This window comes from Talpa europaea, assembly GCF_964194135.1.
Source record: "Talpa europaea genome assembly, chromosome: 11".
Lineage (NCBI taxonomy): Eukaryota > Metazoa > Chordata > Mammalia > Eulipotyphla > Talpidae > Talpa > Talpa europaea.
In genome coordinates this window covers 60,774,397-60,797,738 of record NC_140078.1, presented here as the reverse complement: position 1 = coordinate 60,797,738, position 23,342 = coordinate 60,774,397, and the positions used below count along the sequence as shown (strand labels likewise).

General features: G+C 39.7%; 1 protein-coding gene across 17 annotated transcripts in view; it reads right to left on the bottom strand.

Moving 5' to 3' along the window:
• CADPS (calcium dependent secretion activator) overlaps nucleotides 1–23,342 on the bottom strand; it is a gene marked incomplete at both ends in the record, with an annotated part of 442,011 nt that overhangs the window by 62,848 nt on the left and 355,821 nt on the right. For 12 of the 17 annotated variants that reach the window (XM_084246953.1, XM_084246956.1, XM_084246954.1 and 9 more), the window contains 5 exons: nucleotides 3,752–3,835; nucleotides 4,717–4,791; nucleotides 13,209–13,356; nucleotides 17,201–17,356; nucleotides 20,684–20,830. In XM_084246953.1, the coding sequence (XP_084103079.1) occupies nucleotides 3,752–3,835; nucleotides 4,717–4,791; nucleotides 13,209–13,356; nucleotides 17,201–17,356; nucleotides 20,684–20,830 (610 nt within the window). The remainder of the gene's footprint in view (nucleotides 1–3,751; nucleotides 3,836–4,716; nucleotides 4,792–13,208; nucleotides 13,357–17,200; nucleotides 17,357–20,683; nucleotides 20,831–23,342) is intronic. The other 5 variants (XM_084246968.1, XM_084246958.1, XM_084246959.1 and 2 more) reach the window with 1 other exon arrangement.

The window sequence follows — 23,342 nt, the reverse complement described above, 5'->3', positions numbered from 1 at the left end:
TTTCAGCTCACTTGTTCTCTGGATTATGCCATGCCTTTCCCATGACATTCCAGCTGAAGGGCTGTCCCTTTCCCCCTCTCCTCCCCACGACGGCCGGCACAGCACTTTCCCACCTACAAATGTATTTCCTCTTTTTATTGCCTGTCTCCTTTCCTAAATGTAAGCGCCAACAAGCATGTCTTCCATGCTTAATGCTAAGTCCCTGGCACCCAGCACAAAAGACAACACAGAGGTGTTCTGAAAATACACGTTAGGTGAATGTCTGAGTAAATGGATTCTGGAGGAAAATATATTTAAACACCTGGGTAGGAACAGGGAAAGGCTTTTAACTTGCTGGGAGAGGGGCTGGCCACCTGTTTGTCCGCCTTCCTGGCCTCCTAAAAGAACAGCACCGGCTACCCACAAGACAGGGACCCTTCCAAGCAGGCAACCCACACAAAAGCACATCTTGCAGTCAGGGGAAATGGGCGGATAGTTGCTAATTGCGACTTCCAACTGGGCTGATCTTTCAAAAGTTCGAAAGGCGAAGGCGCCTGCCTCCATAAATCCCCGGCTGCTAAGGCTGCTGAGGCTGCTGAGGGAGGAGAGGAGGGGTATGCTTGGGCGCCTCCCGGGCTGGCACGAAGAAGCCACATCTCATCGTCCCTCCTCCCCCCGACTCCTCTCCAAGAGAGGAAGCAATGCAGATGGAGACGAGAGATAAATATCCCTGCCTGCTCCGTGCCACTGCAGACGTTTCCCAAAATGTCTGGCTTGGACCATGAAATCAAGCCCACCCAGGAAAGGAGGCGCTCAGCGGGAGAAAGAGGGGGAAAGGGTGGCATATTTGTCGATACTTGTCAGCTTTCTGGGGGGCAGAGCACATGGCTCATACTTGGCAGCCCTGCTGAGGTGGGGACGTAAGTGCACAGTAATACTTGAAGAATTGAATCACAAATGGGAGCAGAATTAAGGAAATCAATCCAGGGTGTCTGCACTATCTCTAAGACCTTGTCCAGGGACTCACAGCTGGTTCCCTCCCCAGTGACTTAAGAGATTCTTTCCACAATACCCGTGGCCTCTGCTCACTCTAGGGTAATGAACACAACTGGCTGCAGGAAGTCTTCAAAGGCCCTTTGCAATTTGGGCAGGAGATCAGAATCCATGCGTGGAGATATTCCTGCCACCTCGAAGCACAGCTCCGCTCTCCAATACTGGAATACCAGCAGGAGATGAGAACACAGGCTGCAAATGATAAGTGGGTGCTTTTGGCCTCAGGGTGGCCAAGTGTGTGGGGGAAGTGTCACTAAGGAAGGGAAGTTACAGGCCCAGCAACAGGCACCAAAGTGTTCTGCAGTTACAGTGACTTCACCAGGCATGCTGTGTGGCTGCAAAATGTCTTAGAAAAGGGAGATGAGTGGATGAGAATTTCAGCTTGAAAACTCCAGCAGAGGATATGTTAGGTCGGCTTCGTTTCTAACCCTCCTGTGAGAATTCCTCTCCTACTGTGTTCTTGATATCACTGTCACGTCACTAGTCACTAGTTCTCTTGGTAAGTAAGTAACCAGGGTGGGGCCTTTGGCGGACTGAATTCCATTCAATGAAGAGCAGAGGGGCTTTCCTGGTTTTCACTGGTTCAAGTCCAGTGCAGTAAAAACAGTTGCTCAAAATGAGGACTCATAGCAAGTGATAGCTTTTGAAGGTGTCGGGAATGTTTTCCAGAAATGTTGCATTAAGTTCTGCCACTTTTTACCATTTTCATCACTTAGCTGAGGAATGGATTATCTAATATTTCCTACTCATGTGCCCTGAATCCTTCTTGATTAATCTTCCCTGTTCATTCACCCATCTGCCTTCCTGTGCCAGGAAATTGCCAGCTGAATCCCACCCTCTCCAGAAAGCCACTCAGTGGTGGGGGGAAGCTGGCAGAAGATCTGGGTTCCTGTCCCCATGCTGCCCATTGCTGTGTGGCTTTAGAGAAATTACTTCCCCTCTCTGGGCCTTGGTTTCTTTGTCATAGGAGTGGGTTGAATAAGTTTTTTTTTCAGCTGTGACACATTATGGGTAGTTCTACAGAGTGCAATCAGAAAATTCCTATTGTTACCATCCTCTGTTCATCCCACCTTTGCCAGTAAATTCCAGGCACTGGTGCCATCACTGGGATTAAATTCAATTCTTATACCTGGGACAGTCAGAAGTGCCTATCAAAGCAAGCTGGGCATACAGATACATGGATGCTATCTAGAAACAGTTTAAAATATTTTCTGTCTACAGTCCCCTTAATTCCTAGTAAATATAATGTATGGATTGGGGAAATATCAAGTAGGGTATATTTGACCTTGTGTGCATTATATTTGCATCATATAATAATCATATTAGTTATCTTTTATAAATAATAGCTGCCATTTACCGAGGCCTACTATGTGCTAGGCAATTGCCAGCTGAATACATTAAACTCTTTCACTAACATTATGATCCAGCTTATAATGGACCATATGTCCCCAGTTCCCATACAACACTGGCAACTGATACACACACAGATAAAGACACATACACATCCTCCCCAAAATAAAACTACATAACAACACCCCTCTTCTAAACCAAAAACCCAAACTAGAGCTAAACCAAAGTTCAGAGAGGATGAGTCACTTATTCAAGATCACAGCTGGCTAATTATCAGTAATGGGATTTGAACCTGATTCTGTTGGATTCCAAAGATGATATGTTATGCCCGTCCCTTTGCCAGCCTTGTCTTGACATTCAGTGTCCAACAATGGTATTCTGCGGTGAGTCCCAGATTGATTGCCTATTCTATGGCGTTGTCAGAACAAAACAGCTGGTCTCACAGCCAGCAAGAACCCTGCTGTCAGAAGTGGCAAGAAAGAGGATAGCTATAGCATCCACCTAGTGCCAGGAAGGGAGGAGAACCTGGCCCTGAAGCAGCCCGTTTACAGTGACCCTCCCCATTGCTCATTTACCTGCAGAGATTCAGCTGGCTTCTGCCACCATTTCTGTGCTCATGCCCAATTCTGGCCACTGCATTAGAGTCTCTCAGAATTTATACTGATTCACTGACCTGTGCTAGATGTTGTAAACTAACTGTGCCCGAGCCCAGTGAGGTTCATGAATGAGTGTCCAGGAAAGGGCAACAAGAAGCAGGCATACATGTTTGGTCTGTGGAGACCACTGTGACTCAGCCCCAGCAGATCACTGCTATGCACATACGCACACCCAGTGCACTGATGTTATACAGTCTTGGAATACGGACTTCTCTGTGATGGCTCCTGATTTTTAAATGTAGCAACTGATTCAGTTAAGACAAGTGTACATCAAACACTGAGGAACAAATACAATCGATTTGCAAGTTCTATCTGACCTACAAATCTCTATTCGCAAGCTCTACAATGAATTTTCTTTACTTATAGATGAGGAAACAGTGGTTCAGAAACATGAAGTGATTTGTTTGCAGTAGCTAAGATGGGCTTCTGGGGCAGGAACTCTTTGAATACAAATATCAAAAGTGTGTGAGTGTTTGCATATTTCATAGATATACAACACACATATATGTACGTTGACAACTGAAATAGAAATGGTCTTGGATTACCTGCTATTATGAAACGCTCTATTTATCCCCCCTGTGTTATTATTATATATTGGCAGTTGACTACAATTAACACACATACATAAGCCCAAAATGAATTATCATGACAGCATTCCACCCTGAAACTGAAACCAAAACTAAAACCAGGAGAGACAGAAACTATTCACTTACCGTAAATGACAAAAAAGAAGAAAACAAAGTTCCTTCGTCATATCTGGATAATTTTGCCAGTACTCCTTCCAAGATAGTAACAAACTAGTAAAGCAGAAAAAAGGAAAAGAGTTATTATTTCAAACTGTAATTGTTCATAATAAAGAGCAATGTTTTTCAACCACACAGCACTGAGTGCTCGGCTAATTCTCATGGTTCCATTATTTGATTCTCGTTTGGGGGAAAGCAATAGACTGCCTTTACACAGAAATATTTGACTTATCCGGCTTTCTCTTCATTATTATGTGATTGCAAATATAGAGTGTTACAGAAGTGCAAAGTGACAAAATATTATTGAGTTGCATATAGCATGCGATATTAAATGCACTTTTCAAAATCCAAAACTGCGCAAAGCAGTTTTTATGTTACATATTAGCACTACATTTAATGCAATCTATTTTTATTTGTATTTTATCAGTAATTTGGGGGAAACAGAAGCTTAGTACTGGCAAATATAAATGTCTTCCCATTCAGCATTACTTAGTTAAAATTCTATAATTCATGAGGGTGACTGAAATAGCTTTATCTGACTTTTATGTTTTATTATGACTCTCACTGCATGTGAAACTAGAGGAAAGGGGGATTTTCATGATGGCAGAATTCCTTATTACCGTTTAACTTTCTGTATTTAAAAATCTAACTTTGTCAGTGCTGGAAAACAAAACAAACATTTTCCGCATAACCGAGTGCAACGTTTGGGGACAAATTCTTATTAAGTTAACATATGCCACTTCATCGATTCATCTTCGCACGGCTTGCAATCATCAGAAAAATCATTCTGAGCTGAGGCTGGGTGACGTACAATCTTGTTTCCTGAGAAATACAAGTATTCAGCTCAACTTTTTAACGTGTTACATTTTAATGGAAATGTAGACATAACAAAGCCATGTTCATGATGAAACATTTCACCTGAAGCTGAAGGTTACCTTTGCAACCAAGAGTGTTATCATTTCTTTAACAGTTTCTTCAATTAGCTCGTCTATTTTTGAATGGTATTGATGCTAAAGAACACAGAAAGACAAATATTAGCATGTTGGGGAGGTGATGGCATTGTATCCGTCAGTAATTTTTAGACAACACAATTTATAAATAAAACCTGGCCTGCAGACCTAGTTTATTTCCATAGTCCCAGAAGCAGTTGTAAGAAAGATTCTGACTACAGATCTTTGATGAAGAGAGATCTGAAGCGCTTAAGAAAAAAAACCACCAGGAACACTGTTCCTCACTCAAGGCTTCCCTTGTGGGCTGTGATGTGAAGACACAGCCACACATTTACAAGTAGGACACACAGGTGGCTTAATGGCCTAGCAGAGTGCCATCTGGGCCTTACAAAGCATGATACCACAATAATGTAATACAGGGGATAAAATTATCTTTAGGAAACTACTGGGGGATGTGGCTTAGGTGTAGAATTCTTCCAAAGGGAATCTGATCAAGCACTCTAACTGATTTTAGAAAACTGTCAAGATGTTCAGATCCTTTGGTCTGCGTCGGCACTCCCCTCTTCTGTCTCCAAGCTTTGAATTCATGTCCAGCAAAACGTCTCTTTTAGAAACCTGATGGGAGCCCTTCCTTTTCTATTCGTGAACAAACAGACCAGGCTTAGAGCCTCTACCAAGACTGCTGCTAAGATTTTCAACTCCTCTAACTGCACTGTACACTACATTTAAATAGTAATGCAAAAACAAACCCCCACACAAACAAAAATCTGCTGCAAATGCCAGGGGAAAAGGAAAAGCGATTTCAACAGAAAATATTGTATGCCAGCTCCTTGACATTTATTAGATCATGTTAGTATCCATTTGAATTATTTCATAGTTCCTTAATGAAAAATAACAATGCAAAACAATGCTATTTGGAAAGGAAAATGCACTTACCCACTCTTGAACAAACTTTCAGAAGGATGATTAATTAGAATAGAAAAAAAAGGAACAGTGCAAATAAAAATCAGGACAAAAGGACACATGAGAAAATAAAAATTAAACATATCATCCAAAGAGCTACGAAAACATAGAGAAATAATAAGCCATAGTATGTGGTCAGATATTCTGATAACTGGCAATCAGAATTACTACAAGGAAGCAGAGGGATGTGGATTAGGTTAATTCAGTTAAACTTCTAGGGGAATATTTTTTTTTAATTGGAATACCTGAATAAAGTCCCAGTGCAAAGTACCAGGTAAATCATGCTGAAAATACAGTTTAGTTTATTTGTAAAAGATCAGGTAATAGTGCCATGACCCTGCACCAAAGGGAGAAGCCAGGACTAAGCACACCCTGTATAAAGATATTTAGTAGGTTTGTTTCTTATTTTTCAAAGCCAGTTTCTGGTAGTCCTGCTCTCAGACTCATATTTATTTTGAAGATGAACTGAGGGTCTAAATGTGAAAGCATTTTATCCACTATAATTGCAATTCACATATTATTATATGTTCAAGTTCATAAAGTAGAAGATAAGGGAAAGGAGAGATGGTCTTGTTACTCAGTCATCTCATTGTAGTTGATAAGAGGAAAAACAGAAAATAAGTGTCCTATGTTGTATGGTCCTGATGAATTAGAACCCGCATTGGCTACCGGTTAAGTACATACACCAGAAGCTAGATGCAAAATCTCTCTGCAGAATTCTGTGTTAGAAACACAAAGAAAGATGTCAGAGCAGAGGAATTCAGGAAAACTGACGGGGCTCCAAATTCATTTTTAGGTCTTGAAATAAGAACCAGAATCACATGCTCACTTTCCCTCCTCATGTGACTGCCTTGTTCTGCTAGATGTTCTTTGGATTGCTATTAATAATTCACATTTATTAAATTTATTACAAGACTAAACTAACTTAGAAAACCTAGTTGAAGGCAAAATAACAAGAAATATTAAATGAGGGGCTTCCAATCAAGCAAAGAACATCATTGAGAACAGAAATGTTCTCTTGTAAAACTTGGCTGGAATGGCAAATAGAGCCAAGAACAGTACTCATCACTCACAAAGGAAGTTTAGGCACTCATTCCAAGAAGTTCACTATGCCATTCTTTCTCAAAAGACAAACTTTCTCTTCTAAAACGGAGGAGCCTCAAGCCTTTTCATCCTCTAAGGAATCAAAACTAAGCATATGGAGACATGGTCTACAAGACCCCTTCCATCTTCCATGTTTTCCTGCCAGACTCAGCCCTGACTTCTCTCTGGGATTCCCACTATTTTTCCCTTTCACTCTACGCTAATAATATGAGTTCTACTCCTCTCCACATTTCTTCCCCCATCCCCCGCATGTGAAGACAAGTGCTGGAATATGATTATTTTTCCTTTTCCAGAAGAAAGGAACACATTAAACCCCATTTCCTCCTCTCCCCAATGGGGCTAGAATGATCCCTGTTATGAATATGGAAATGATATTCACCGAACAAAGTATGTAAACGTGTTTTAGAATCTTAGAAATGCTGTAAGGCACCATACAATCATTGCTATAATTACTAATTGACTAGCATAGTGGTTACATGTACGCATTCATTTGTAATCTCATCTAGAATATATGCACTGTGTTTTATGAAAATTATAACCTGCATTAAAAAAAAAACTTACTTTGGGACAGGCAGGGTAATATCTATGCTGCTTATTATACAGTAAAGGGATAAATATCAAAGTACCCCTGATCCCTATTGGAGTGATTATAAAATACACAAATCCCTTTTATCAGATTCTCCTGACACAATTAACTTGCTTTTCTAACTCTTTGCCCTTTCCTGAGAGGGACACTGTTTTATGCAGCTGGAAAACTTCATAAAAGGGTATAAATCCTACTGGGGCATCTTTTAATCACCATCCTCCAAACAAGAGTATCTGTCACAAATCTCTTGCAATCGGATAAACTACTCAGTTATATCTGTATCATGATTTGAGCAAAAAGAGGGATCCTTCTTATTTCTGTATTTTTGAGTTCCCTCTGCTGGCTGATTAGATTGATTTGATGATGATGATGATGATGATGATGATGGGTGAAGACAACAACAACACCCCTAAGTTACATTCTTGGGTCCTGGATCATGATGATGACAAGGGAACTACTAATTTGCAATGACATGGTAAATGTGAGAAGTTGACTTTTTGCTTCTGATAAGCTAAGTTGCTGCAAATTCACAATTGCTTTGTGAAAATCATTCCACTTGACTTCCTGTGCTGCACATTTTGCCTTGTCATGGAACAGATTGTGTGTATGTTGTCTTTCTGTTAAGACCATCTGACCTTGGAAATGAGATGAAAACACACTAGACCAAGTGAGAAACTATTTAATACACAATTTCCTGTCTATTGGTGCTTCACAAATTTTAATGAAAAAATAAATATTTAAGATAGAAAAGTATGGCTAACAAATGTTTCAACAGCTGCCTTTAGATCTAAAGACTTTTACCCCAATGATGAAATTCAGGAAGTGAAGTGAAATTTGGAAAATACTGTGTCACCTGGCTAGCAGCTAGTATAAAAAAGGTTGAGGGAGTTGGAAACCAGGAGGAGGCAGGTAATACTAACTTGATCTATGATATTCAGTATTTATACCCATTATTTACAGAGTGAAAACTACATAAAAATATTCAACTATCTATTCTTCCAATTTCAAAATGTTTCCAGTCATTTGTGGTTAATTTAATTTTAACAATTCAGTTTTATTTATTTATTTTTTTTAAAATATTTATTTATTTATTTATACAAGAACCAGGGTACAGGCCAGATGTGTGGGAGGGTGAGAGGATTCACCAGACACAGAGCGGGGAACAGAACAGGCAGACAACAGAAATACACTGTTGAGGGGAGCAGTGGGCATGACAGGAGAGGTCTGCTGTGCCATGTGGGGCCTTTGCCGGCTGGCTGGGATTGAACCGGCACTGCAGAGGCTACGGAAGGCTTGACAGTGCTGCACTCAACCGCCTGTGCCACCAGGGGAGGCCCCTTCAGTTTTATTTTTGAGATGAATATCCTCATTCTACAAAATGAGAAAAATTAGTAAGGAACAATTTGCATGACACTTCCCATTGAAGTTCTACTCAAAATCACAGCCACAGAGAAGACCCAACAAAGTACAATAAGCCTGGCAGTAATGTTTTGTTCAATGTTGCTTTGTTGTAACATCAACGAGAAGAAAAAATTCTCGCCAATATTGAATGAAAGAATGTTATTTGAGGGTCTGATTTCATTATGTTTGTTTTAATTCAGTTTCCAATAACCTATTCATGATGTTAAGTGAGGATTTATGTGGTATATATTTACAGGCAAAGATTTCTGACTTTACTCTGACCTTAGTCAGCATTCGAAGGTCAGAAGGGGCCTCACTTCCAACAATCTGGTCACCTAGTTGTCTCTGATTCAAACACATAGGGGAGAAGGGCTCTCTAGCATGACTTGGGAAACTGAGTCTTAGGCTAAGAATCATAGATTAGAATGTCATACTGAATGGGCCCTTTATAAAGAACATTTAGTTTGAGGCTGTGTGCACTAGTTCAGGAAAAACAAAATATTTACCAGCTTGTCACTGTTACTAAAAAAATAGCATTGCCTCATCTGAGGAGAATATATGAAGTCTTTCTACTTTATCAAGGAGAATAACATCTAGAAAGAAACGGACACTACTGTTCAGTCTCAAAAATGTTACTGTCTGGACATATCCAAGACAACTTTTTAATCCTATGTTCAGAAATTAGGGTGCTTTTCCCCCAATTTTAATAAGCTACATACTTCTCAAAGGTTGTGTGTCAGAGGTGTATCTCTCATTTGGCAAATGATGACAGTCAGTTATCAGAGTAAGTGACTTGCTCAAGGTTGCAGAGTTTGGTAGCTAAGGTATTCATGGGATGCATTCAATACTATTAGGTCACTGGACAACTTATTCTTCTAGAAAAGTAAATTTTCAAACAAATGTCACATAAGTGTTTAGTGGTAAGATGAAGGACAAGTTACATGGTGACAAAAGTCAACTTATTATTTCTCATCATGCATCTCCAACTGAGGACCGTAGTTTAGCCTACAAAGGTCCATAGTTCCCCCTCAAATTGTGTGGGAAAGTATCTATTTTGTGGGAAATGGCTCTATAAATTTCATCAGATTTTCAGTGGAGTCTGTGATAAAATTCCCCATCCTACTCCCATGATTGTTTTTAAACATCCAGCTCAAAAAGAACAAAACTCAAGATCAGAGTGACCTGGCTTGTTAAGAAGGACTGTTTAGCTGTCTGGTCTATAAATAAGGTCATAGTCGAGTTAATCTGAAGAGGGATATAAATGCTGCTGAGAGGAAAAGGAGGCCAGACCACCTGTAACAGCCCCTGTCCATCTAGGAGTGGTGTCATTATTGTGAAACTCAGCAAAAATGGGTATCATGAAGGACTCTGAGGAGGAAAAGAAAAATTGGACTTCATGAAACTGAAAACAACTTTTGTATTTTAAAGGATATTATCTAGCAAGCAAAAAAGACAACCCACTGACCAAGAGAAAATAATTGCAAATCATGTATATGATAATGGTGTATTATTCATAGCACAAGTAACATGAAAAAGTCTTACAGCTAAACAATAAAAGGACACCTCAATTAAAAATAAGCAAGTAATTTAAATAGCTACTTGTCAAAAAAGATATACAAATGATCAGTAAGGAAAGGATGGTCAATACCATTGCAAATCAAACCACAACACACCAGTTTACACACAATAAGGACCACCTTACAAACAACTGGATGGCTCTGGGGAGAAGGCTAAGTAAGGGCAACAAGTATTAGGGAAGTTGTAGAAAAATAGGATTTCTCACACACCGCTCATGGGAATGTGAAATGGTGTAGCCACCTTGGAAATATTTTAGCAATTCCTCAAAAAGTTAAATGGAGTGACAATCTCACCAAAGAATTGCACTCCTAGGTACATACCCAAAGGAGTTGAAAACATGAAAACTTGAACATAAATATTCATGGGAGAGTTATTCATAGTAGCTAAAAAGTGTCACCTTCAATGTCCATCAACTAATGAACTCATCAACAATATGTGGCCTATCCATACGGCAGTTTATTACTTGGTCACAAAAAGAAATGATGTACAACCTGCTACAACATGGAAGAATCTTGAAAACACAGGGCAATGAGAAAGAATCCAGTTACAATCACCTATTTAGTGATTCATAATTTGCCTCACATCCTTACAAAGTCACCACTGCCTACGGCTAGGGAGGGAGTGATAGGAATCACGACTAAAGGGCATGGATGTCGGGCCTCCCTGGTGGCACAAGGGGTTAAGACGCAACCTATGAAGCTATCCACAGCCTCTGCAGCACGAGTTCCATCCCTGGCCAGAGAGCAACATACATGGCGCAGTAGACCTCTCCTAACTCGCCTGCTGCTCCCCTCAGCAGTGTATTTCAGTCAGTATGCCTGTTCTGTTCCCCACTCTGTCTCTGGTAAATCTTCTCTCCCTCTGTACCCCAGTTCTTGCATGCATAAATAAATGAATCTTTAAAAAAAAAGGGCATGGATGTCCTTTTTAGGGTAATGAAAATGACCCACAATTGACTGTGATGATGGAGGCACAGCATTGTGAATACACTAAAAATATTGAAATTACACTTTACAGGGATGAATTACACATTAGTTAAAGAAAAAAAAAATAAAGCAGCAGCAGCTCCAAGGGGAGAAAAAATCAGGAGGGATAGATTCTAGATTAAGCTGAAACAGCTTAATGAACTTTTGAGCTCACAAAAAAGCAGAATTTTAAAAGAGGGCTCTGCAAAGCCTACGAAATTGTTCAGAATGTGCAGAGAAGTTGGGTGGGTGGGTGGTATGCAGAGAAGAAATGCACAGGTGGAGCTTTGTCTGGCTCCCCTCTTCTTTGACCCTCTCTCCGAACTTTCATGCAGCATATATCTACTTTTATTTATTTCACAATCTGCCCTTAGTAAAGTTTGAAGAACAGATTCTGCAGCTAAGAACAGCATAAATGGAACTAGAATAGTGCTATCATATTGCAGGTGAGAAATTGGAGGTCTAAAGAGGCTGAATGACTTGACTGCTTCCAATTTGCAGCAAAGCAAGGGCAAGAATCCAGGTATCTGGATGCCCACGCCAAGTCTTCCTCAGGAGCCTTTGCACCTGAGCTCGCCTTAACCCATTTTGGATGCTGAGTTTCTAGAGCTGTGGTTCTCATAGTGTGGTCTTCAAACTGGCAGCATCAGCATCACCAGGGAATTTGTCAGAAGTGCAAATTGTTGGACCACACCCCAGACCTATCAGAAACTCTTAGGGTGACAGCCAACAATCTGGATTTTTAAGAAACTCTTTGGATGAGTCTCATACACAATGAAATTTGAAAACCACTGCTCTAGGTCATTTGCATGCAGCAAATGGGATTGGGAAAAGAGAACCAAGGACTCCCTTGTATGTGACCTCAGTGCTTATAACATAATCCTTGCGGAAAGGTCCCTGACAAGAAAATCAGTCAGAAGCAGAAGCTAACAGGGTGGCTGAGGAAGCTGATGGGGTGGGGGAGGGGAGGGGTTGTTGGGGGTGGGACAGGGATGGAGATGTTCTTGCCAGGAAGAGAATACCACCAACCCACATTTAAAAATGGAAGGTGCCGAAAGAGAAAATAAATAACGAATAAGGAGCGAATATAATTTAGTAAAAATTCTGAGCATGTAAGGCTGGTATCGAAAGATCTGATTTAGGAGCAATTTATGCCAATTGGCAACAACATGAGAGTTGCCAGAAATGTTTCTGAATTAATTCTAAATTGGTATATGAATATCTAGCTGGCTTAAGGCCATCATAGAAAAATGATCATGATAGTCTTTAATCAAGCCCAAGTTGCTGTTTCTTTCTCCTTTACATTTTAAATACCACTTTGGAATTGGAAACTTAGCAAAGGACTAAACTTTTGGTCAGGGAAGATTCACAATCAACTCAACTTAAGGAAAATTAAAATCTGTGATTTTGGGGGGGAAATTCAGAATGTGTAGGCAGGGACTGGGTTACAGGATAATCTGACATTATATATCCTGACAGTTGCTTGATGCAAGAAAGAGTCCTCCTGCTGTCCAGATGTTCAAAGTGATAAAATGCACTTTAAATGTGAAAATGACTTGCATTGTGGTGAACAGATCTGTTGGAGATACCAGCCTAATAAATACGGTCATCGAATGTCACTGAACTTAAAGGAACTTTATGGCCATTGCAACTCTAGCCAAGAATCACTTCCAAGTGACTGGCATTCTCATCAGCACATGGCTTAGAAACTTACTTAGCAAACAGATACCAAACATTCATGTGTGGCTTAATCCACAAATGTTAGAGTATATTTCTGAAACTAGCAGACTAGTGTAGATGGAAGGAATTTGTGAAGTTTTCTTCTACATGATCAATGGAGGGAGAAAAATCTGTACTTTTTTTTTTTTTTTTTTTTTTACCTCTTGGCCCATTTCCATGCTGCAAAGTTTTGTTGATTGAGCTTTGGCATCAACCATAACATTAAACATGGTGCATATTGACTGTGGGACTCGAAAATCTGTTGATCGACTGGTTTTTTGCAGCTTAACTTCAAATGCAATCCTGGTTCTATTAAAACAAAGTAGGAAAAGACCAATTCAGCATTCAGATGGCAGCAGGTGGAGGAGACATTTTCTGAGAGGTCAGTGAAAAAGAAAATTGAAGGCTGTAATCAGTTTCAATCGACAATGACTTCACATGTGTTCTTTTTAAAATGTCTTTCTCTGCTAAGGAAGGCCTATTCACAAAGACAGCCATGTAAACCCTTCCTTTCTGGGCAGTGCACAGAACACCTGTAGCTCAGCGTATTTCTGTCTATAGTTTACATGCTATGGAGAACCCTAATTGCAGGAGAATAAATGAACAAAAAACCCCAATTATAACATTATAGCATATGTAAGTTCTCTCACTTTGGCAACTGCCTACCTTGAATCACAGCATTAAAAAAAACAAAAACCAAAAAAGCAGTTTCTAATCTTCAAAAATCTCATGGTGGGGAAAATCTTAAAGGACGTTTATTGCTTTTTTTTTTCTCCTTCCTGATTTTGAAAGAGGCTGAAGTAGGAAAAAAAGCCAATGAGCTTATTATATTACTTTAAAGGCAAATATACATACACACACATATATGTGTGTGTGTATGTGTATACATAGATATGTGTGTGTGTGTGTATATATATATAGATATATATATATGATGGCTGCCTTTGGGGAGAAAAGTGAAGTTCAGAGGACTATGAAACTTCCACTATGTTTGAGTTTTGCAATTTCAAGGTATTGTTTTGCAACAAGAAATATGTAATTTTTATCATTAAAAATGTCACAATATACTTACCAATTCAAGACTTGTGTAATGGCAACAATATAATGTCATATAATTCTGACACTGGTCAAATTATGATCCCAGCACTGTGCTACCCCTCACAGGTTAAACCTAGTCAGACATTACTAGCTGGTAATACAGATGTAGGATCTAATCCTTGATATCAGCATTATAAAGGGAACCAGGTATATTTTGCAAGGTTTCAGAGAAGTGAGTCATGTCATCACATGTCTTTAAAGAAAAAGCACCTGGTTAGTAAGTGGTTTTTATGAAAGCTCCTTTCAGCATTGTTCACGGTCAGATTCTGGAGATCATGCACCACCAGAAAAGCATTGCTTTGAGAGGTATTTGTAGCAGTTTTCTAACAGTACATAGGAGGACCACATAGCTAGTTAGCTCAGGAAAGGATGCCAGCTTGCTAACACACCCTGGGTGCATGCAGGGAAGCCAAGTATAATTTCTAAGGTTGGAAGCCCAGTTCTTAAGAAAAAAAAAAAAACTATATAAAAAAAAATCAACCCTGAAAACACTCCTATATATTATATGATCATGTTAAAGATAAATGTATCTTGGCTTCTAAAGACTCTATGCAATGAAGTAGCTTTCTAATCATGATGATCATTTTAAGCTACACTGAAAATACATCATTTTCTGGATTTGTGAAAAGGAGGCCTGATGGGGACTGAGTTGGACAGGTCCCTGTGCTGATCTTCTGAGGTTTGCGTGCCAGTTCCGGCCCAATTTGAGAAATGGAAATGCTAAATCGCTTCCATAGGATGAAGTAATCGCCTTGTCTTCTGTTTTCACAGGAGGACTGTTCATAGCCCTTGGAGTGTGGAGTGTGAAAGGAGGAAGCTGAATGCAAAATTAATATGACTGAGAGGGTTCTACGGGACCAAAAAGCCAAGAAAGGTCACTTAATCCAACTCACTTTTCTTAAGGGTTAGCATGCCTCATTTTGCACAGATGACATTACCTGATCGAGACTAGACTAGAGGCTCTGCCAAGTTTGACAAAGAAATGGTTTAAATTTCTTAGACACTTGGAAATGAGCAGCGTCTTACTGACTTTTTGGCATTGCATATTTACATCTATGAAATAATGCCCTTAATTTGTTGGCCTTCTAGAACAAGTGTTATTCTGTCACCAAGGAAACAATTTTAGGTTCTACTAATAAAGATTCCATGTCCAAGTACTTCAAGTTTTACCCTCTGAATCTCAAGGTCTGGGGATGATATATCCACCTACCTTTGCTCTAGTCTGTATTTGTGCTTATGCCTGGGGCCTTAACTGAAAGGGACATTAGGAAATTTAAATGTTCAGTGCCAAGCATACATGTGCATTTGGCCAACTTCTGTTAATAAAGGCTACTTAACTAATGTGCCAAGCATGATGCTGGGACTTGGACTGGTGGGGCTCAAAATGAACAGGATACACACCCTACCTCTTAGTAGCTCACACTCTTTGAAGAGGCTAACCCATAAATATTAATACATGTGGTAAAGGACAAAAGGACCTTTCTCATCTCTATGCCTTCTTTTTCCTCCAAGCATCTCTGTACTTTCTACTGAAGCCTACTCAAAATATTGCTTCTTCTCAGAGAAAGACATGAATGTCTTTCTGCACAATTGTGTACACAGATCAGGATCCCGTAAGTCTTAATTTGGATGCATTGCAGGCCCTAGTACAGCTCAGGGGAGGACTTTTCACCACAGAGGAATTGTTCTGCGGGAAGTTTTTGGTGAAAAAGTTTGGTCACAGAAAAAGAATTACTTTTCCTAAAATTGATATAGACTAGGTAGGAGATGGTAGAACTCAGAACCCTAAGGAAACATTTTGACCTTGAGTTTGAGAAAAGGTCTGTCTTTGGTTCTAAGAATGGGAAGAAAAGAGTAAAACACCAGATCTGGATCGCTAAAACTTTAAGCTTCCAGACAAGCCATCACACACCTGCCAGGATTCCCCACAGCACATAGTTCTTTTCCCTTTTCCTGCTGAGACACTCACCTACCTGGGATTTTGTTGTTCTTTTGCCCTTTTGGTTTCCAGTTCTGATCTTATTATTTCTCTTTTCTTCTTCCAAGATATAAGATGATGAATTCAGAGCATGCCCAGCCAAACCCAGCCCCCATCAGCCACAACTGATCCATCAACTAAACTACACCACATCTGGAGACCTGAGGGGCTCATACTGCATGTGGGCTTTTTTCTTGAATGAAGAAAAACAATGGAACAGTTATGAACTGGAAAAGGAACTTGGGTGTGTGTCTGGGGATAGACAGGGTGATGATAATGATGTCAAATCAGAGGAATTTCATTTCTTTATGTGATGTACAGTCAAAGATACTCCATGAGGGAAGGGGTGCAGTCTCTCATTCTTCATGGTATGCTAAGGATTTAGCATTGGGCCTGGCATATAGGAGGAACTCAAACAATTTTTGTTGAATGAATGCATATTGGCCTCACTTTTTTCTCCTGACCCTCGCAGAACAATGCACCTAGGAGTTTTGAGTGTACCATTCCCACCTCAAGTCCATATGCCACAGTGACAAAACAGGCAGTTTGTAGGACATCAAAATACATGTTTAATATCACATACCCTCATGTTGCTATCTTATTAGATTTTGAGCCACATAAGTATAGAGTGATTGATGCTTCTGAGATTCTGTTCATGGAACTGGGAAGGCACTGGATTCTTGCTACCTATACTGGATAGTCTGGCTCTAGAATTGGATGTGCCTCTCTTTTCCCCCACCCAAGTATCTAGCCATGTACATACTCAAACATTTAATAAATATTTATTACATAAACATTTTGTATCATACATCGTTTGAAGCTGGGATGTAGAGATGAATAAGGATGGACATGTACCCTTTTCTCATGGAGCTAAATGAAAATATTGGCTGCCATATTGTGTTGTGTTTGGAACAAATGTGGGGCAGGTGATCTGAAGCTAGTCAGCCACCACTCCAGCTGACTTTGAAAAACAATTCTCTTCTCCCCAAATCTCTAAATTATGTCCAACTGAAAAAGTGGCCTGAGTTGGTGTAGAATAGAAAGGCATGCAGAACCTGGCTGGTCAGTCATGCTTACCGTTTGACACAAGATTCAATCATGTCACTCGCCATCAGCTTGAGTCGTTGTTCCAGGTGCTTTCCAAACTCTTCTTCGGGCCAGTGCAAGTCCCGAATGAAGGTCTGAAGGGCATCCAGTTTCCAGAAAAGATCTTCTGAAGTACCTGATCCATTACTGGCAGGATAAAAATTAGAAATCAAAAGTCACCCACTGGCCTTGGATTCTGAAAAGGCTGACACAAAGACTACTGGGGGCTAGAAGGCTTAAGGCAAACAGTGGCTTCAACATACAAACGACGCATGTTGGCGGTGGAGGTGGGGGCAATCTCCACCGGCAGATTTTGAGTTTTACCATACAGTCTGATTTCTTCAGCCAATTATTCCAGACCAGTGAGAAGTCTGAGGAAGGTGTTGCCCCACAACAACTAGGAGAACAGTGTATGGTAAAAATCAGCCTTCTTTTAATAACCACATTAACACATGTGATGATTCAGATGAAGGCCACGAACCAGAAAGAGAAATAAGTCTCAACAGATAATAACTACATGGCACCATGCAGTTATTAAGATTTAGGGTTTCATGCATTTCCCCAGCTCCCCTCCAGAGCGGAGGCCTCTTGGAGACTGCACAACACTTTCAGTTTTAAAAGGACAGTGCTAACAAAGTGGTGAGCGAGGACCTGCTTTCTCTTTTGAAGAGCTGGAAAGAAACTGGGGTGACTCAAAAGGAAATGAGTACATCGGGATACCTTGAGTCCAAGAGTCTTGTTCATTTTGGTTGTTATTCCAATTTTCACAGACCAGCCTATTGCATAGGCGGCCCCTGGATGAGGTGAGGTGGGGAGGGATGGGGGGAGTTAAGTAGACAAGGAATATTTGCAAAGCTTTAGGGCTCAAAACCTGAGCTCTTTTACCATGTACCATCTTACCCAGTCCTCTGTACAGATGGAGAAATTGGTCTTGATTCCTTTCTGTACAATGACGTCTAAGAAACTTTTACCGGGGCATCCACAGAAAGCCTGAATACAGGGAAAGGCTCCATTTCTCACCCTCTCGCCCTCCTCTGGCTGGCTTTCTCTTTGGTAACAATCCCATTTGGAGCTCTGAGGGGTGGCCACCCCCCACCCCCTTCCTCGCATACCACTAATGCTAACACGGTAATTTATAAAATGTCCAACACACCATGCATTACCACTTGTTCTGACATCGTCTATAGAAACAGATGAGAGTGGGTGTTTCTATTGTGACAGATGCCAGCTGCATTGAATTAATGCTTCAGGGAGAAATATAGCTAGTGCATAAATGCATACACAGCTACTGCGGGGTGGGGAGGGGGCAAACTCCCAACATGCCGAGAGGGAGCCTATGGCCTGGACCAACAAGCTAATGTTTTCAAGGACAGACCAGTCTGAGGTCAGTACGTAGATGTATCTGACACGAAGGAGCAGGTAACATGGAAACACGTCCTTAAAATGAAAGGTGGCAAAGGAGGAAACTGGAATTATGAAAAGATATAGAATCAGGCATTTCCTGTCGGTGACTGAGACTCTACACCTTTTCAGATACTGTCATAAGCATTGTTCAGAAATGGGGGATTGCCTTGTTTCTCCATGAAAGTTTAGCCTTCCCCCTACCCATCCTATGCTTGGGAAAAAAGAAACCCCAACTTTGTCTAGTCTAAACCCCGTTTTGGAACTGCATGGTTGTATGTTTTAAATCATTAAGTACATATGAATGCAATAATTGGTATTTATTACAACAACATTTTGACACCCATCTGGTTTCAGAGTTTCAAAAAATTCTTCTAGGGTTTTTTTTCTTTGAAGAGCTTATTATTAAGTTTTGACATGAGGAAAAGAATATTTTCTTTTTATTTTTAAGATAAACTGTTAATGTTAAGGCAATAGCACCAAGATTATTTTGATTGCTGAGCAGTTACCAAAATGTGTTCCCACTCATGCCTTAATTAATTGAACGGAGACCATTATCTGCTTTGTTATAATGTCTTGATTCATATCTTTTCAAAAACAATATCACAGAGCATGCACAGAAGAAGGTAAGAGAAGCTTTCAGGTATTTATTTTAAAAATTTGAACAGAGTATTACCTAATCTAACTTTTAATATAGTCATCTTAGCATGAATATGATTTATGTTTTTTTTTAGAAGATTTTTTTCAGATACAAATTTTTTGAGGTTTTTATTCATCTTTTAAAGAGAATCAGATACACTGACCATATGATTTCATTATGGATGAATATAAATTTTTAAAAATATTAGACTGCTTTGGAGGAACTTAGTAGTCATTTTAATGTCCCTTTTCTACCTGGATTTCTGCAAAAATAAAATTCTTGAGGGCCATCTTGATGAATGTGATTTTGAGATTTCAAAACATCACTGCCAGTTTCAGATCATTTTTTATTCCTTTGATAATAACACTTCCCTTTGAAAATGTGCCAATTTATTCTTTCAAGAAAAAGCTTATCTGGCCTATAATTAGCTGTGGTCTAAGAAAAGGATCAAAGGAGGGTATAGAATCGCTAAACCTTACTTCACTTATTAAATCATGCACATGGTTCTAATTTAATTTCCCTGAGGTAGAATTTAGGGGTGCTGGATCTTCTTCTTGCTAAGGAAGAGAGAGAATTCATTTCCTAAGCTAGAAGAAATGGCTATGCAACCTCCTTTCCCCCAAGTTGCTGACCTTAAAAGGGTGGGTCAGACGCCAAGAAAAGTAAAACCTCTGCACCCCTGGCATTTGTATGGATGGATATAAACTATGACTCTATACTTATACCACAGACACAACTACAAAAAAATTGAAGTATCTGTTGCTTAAATCCAGTGTTAGAGGTCTTCTTGCTACCTCAATGTCAGCACTCCATATTGTCTCATGACTTCGGAGAATACCTTTACAGCCCATTTACACCACTAAAGCTTGCTCCATTCAGATGTGTTCATTTGTCCCTGAACATACTGTTACTAAATCCTGCCATTTGCTGACACCAGACATATACTTTATGGTTTAAACATCTCTAGGAATTTTTTCTTTAAAAAAGAATCTTACCACCTGTAAGGTAGGTCTGTTTGCCTCTTAGGTTTATATAAGGCCAGAGATGACTGGCCAGTCTATTAAAGAGGCTTCCTGAACTGTTTTTGGATGAGTAACTCCTAATAAAGTCATGTCACTTGCTTGGAAAAAAACGAAACAACACACAAAACACCCAAAATGGGCAGACTCCTTTTGCAAAAGAATTCAGGAAGTGAGACATAGTCCTCAAGCGCTCAGTGGGCGTAAGGCAAATTGTTAGTGCTGTATATATAGCAAACATCTTACAAACACGCTGCTGCCAGAAATAAACAATATTGTCTCTGTATGATCAGCAAAATATGTCTAATTATCCATCTCCATCTCTGTTATATAGGATGTATAGAAATAAACAATACATATCCATGCCAAGATCACTTAAATTTAAATTAGATCTAATGTGAACTGAATACACACTCAGCATCATATATAGCAGCCATCCATGACGGTGCCGAAAAAGTAGGCATTTGTGGGATGCCTAGAGGGATGTTAACTGGTAGATTTGGTACTTTGGGAAGGTTCACATTGGGTAGGTTCACATTGGGTAGGTTACTGGTTAAACTCCTGTGGAAGAAACAGACAGAAAGAAAAATACCATCACAGTGACAATGCAGATGTGGCAGAAGCACACAAGAGTTGTAAATAAATTGGTTAAGTCCACAGCAAGACAACAGCAAAAACTCAAGCAACACACTTTAGAAGCAGCTTACGGATGGGGAGTCATGGTGTGGCTCAGTATGTAGAGAGAAATGACAAAAATTAATGGAAGAAAGATTAACCACAGAGCAACTTAAAAGCATGGACACTCATGGGACAGCTAAACAGAACTGGTCACCTTACTGAACTGCCTTTGGAAGGGACCTTTGGTTTTCAAATCCATTGCTGTGAGAATCTAGAACTGGCTTCACACTAGGATCTTGAAGTTCATGGAACTGCTGACATTACCATGGCTAGGGCTGCTGAGAAGTAGCTGGATTGATCTAAATGGTGGAACATTTCCATTTTCTTACATTTATTTGTAAATTATTGTTGATGGAAGTACATTGCTCAAGTCAGATATCAGATAACAAGATATAACAGGAAATTCACCCACTTGAAGGCAAATGCAATGATGATGTAAAGATGTGGAATTCTTCCTGCTACTTCTGAAGGCAGGTGTGTGTGCAATGAATGGGGTGCTCAGAGTTGATGGCGAAGATGAAGGACTTGTATCAAGAAGGAATACTGTTACAGAACAATTAAAGGTAATGGAAACTTATGTGAGTTAAAATGGAGAAATGTTTACACATACAGACACATACAAAGACATGTCAGAAAAGAAAAGAATGCCAAATTCAGCTTTTAGGATAAATTCTTTGACCGATGGATTTAAAATCTAGTCTCATGTTATGGTAGTTACCCTTGGAAGTGAGATAGACTGGAAAGAAAGGCTGACAGAGGCTTCTGCAGTTCTGGGGATGTTCTGTTTCTCAATCTGTGTTTGTTACAAGATGTGTTCACTTTGTGAAAATTAACCAAGCTATGTATTTTTCAGTAAAAAGTTAAAGCTAAAAAGTACAAGTTTTTAAAAAGTGACCTATCAGTTTTTTGTTTTTGAACAAAGACTGATCACCTGATGTGATAAAGAGAGATGGATGGCTTTATGAGTAAAGAGAGAAAATAAAACAAAACAAAAACCCCAACTCAAATCAACCAGATCTTTTTGGAGGGACTGTGTCATACACTGCTCCACAAGCTGGCACTGTGTGTCTCTGTAGTGGCATTTTAAGGGTGTTCCATCCAGCCAAAGTCACTGGCACGGTAGAGCCCAGCCTAACTCTGCATCTGAGAAGAGCCTTCCTGTTTAAGTGGAGTTGACAGCACTTTGGCAAAGGAGTTAAGGCTTTCTTTTTGGATCTTGCAGGAGAAGAGCAAATTTTGCCAAAGCAGCTCTGCCCCGGGCAAGCTGCGTTTTACTAACAGAACTCTTGCAAGGGCTGGAGCTGCCTCTGGGTTTGCTTAGGCGGGCAAGTCTTCTGGTGGGTCAAAAACTCTGGACACTACAGTCACCCTTTGGAAATCAGTTACCCTTTCACAATGGCTTGTAGATGGAAACCCTGGAATGCAGACTTGCCAAGCTGGCATTCTCTTTCCTTATGGAAACAGGTGTCTCATAGGTTTGTCCCATACATTTCACATTCTGGGAAAGCCATTTATGTTTCTCTATTTGAAACTAAAGGGTGCTCTTGTAGAAATGGTCAGGAGATTAGTTAAATATGACTATTAAGTAGAAGGGAAAATGGAACTTTTCCTTGCATGTTTCTCTCTATAACTGGGGAATTTGTCTTTGAATTCAGTCCCTGGAGGTTCTCAGTCTTAAGCACTGCCATGTAACAAAACCGTTGGCGATTTCCACTGAGACATGTGTAAGCCTATATAAGCAAATGTGATCATTAAATGATACACACACTGAATAATGATCAAGGAATTAGGAGATCTGTAGAGATGGCAGTCTGGAAAGTTAAAATGTCAATTCTGAGCAAATTAAAAGTAGCTAGCAATGAATAACATACAAATGCATGCAAAAGCAATTTAATTTAAACATATTAGTGGATGGTGGGTACACAAATTAGAAACGAGCTTCACTTTGCATACAAAAATTAAAAAAAATACTTATCTTTATCAGAACATATCGTATTTGTAAAATATGACATTTTGGCTTGACTATGGCACTGAATTCATAGAAACATTTCCTTCATGTGATACGTTATAATGCTCTATTTTCAAAAGGCTGAAAAATACTCGATATTTATGTTTTTAGCAAAATAATATAGTGTATTACTAATGTTACTAATATTTAATCTGGATCTAATAACTTACATTAATAATCAAAAAGGCAATTCCATATACAACAGTTCACCTGTATACATGTGAAAAGGGGGAATTTTCTAGTAGTATTCAGGTCAGATAAGGTTGATGAAGCTGTCAATGGATATAAAAAACTATTATTTTAGAGGGTTTCTTAACAACTACCTAAAAACAAGTCCATCAGGTTCTTCTGTGAGGATCATAATTGGATAAATAAGAACTGTGAATT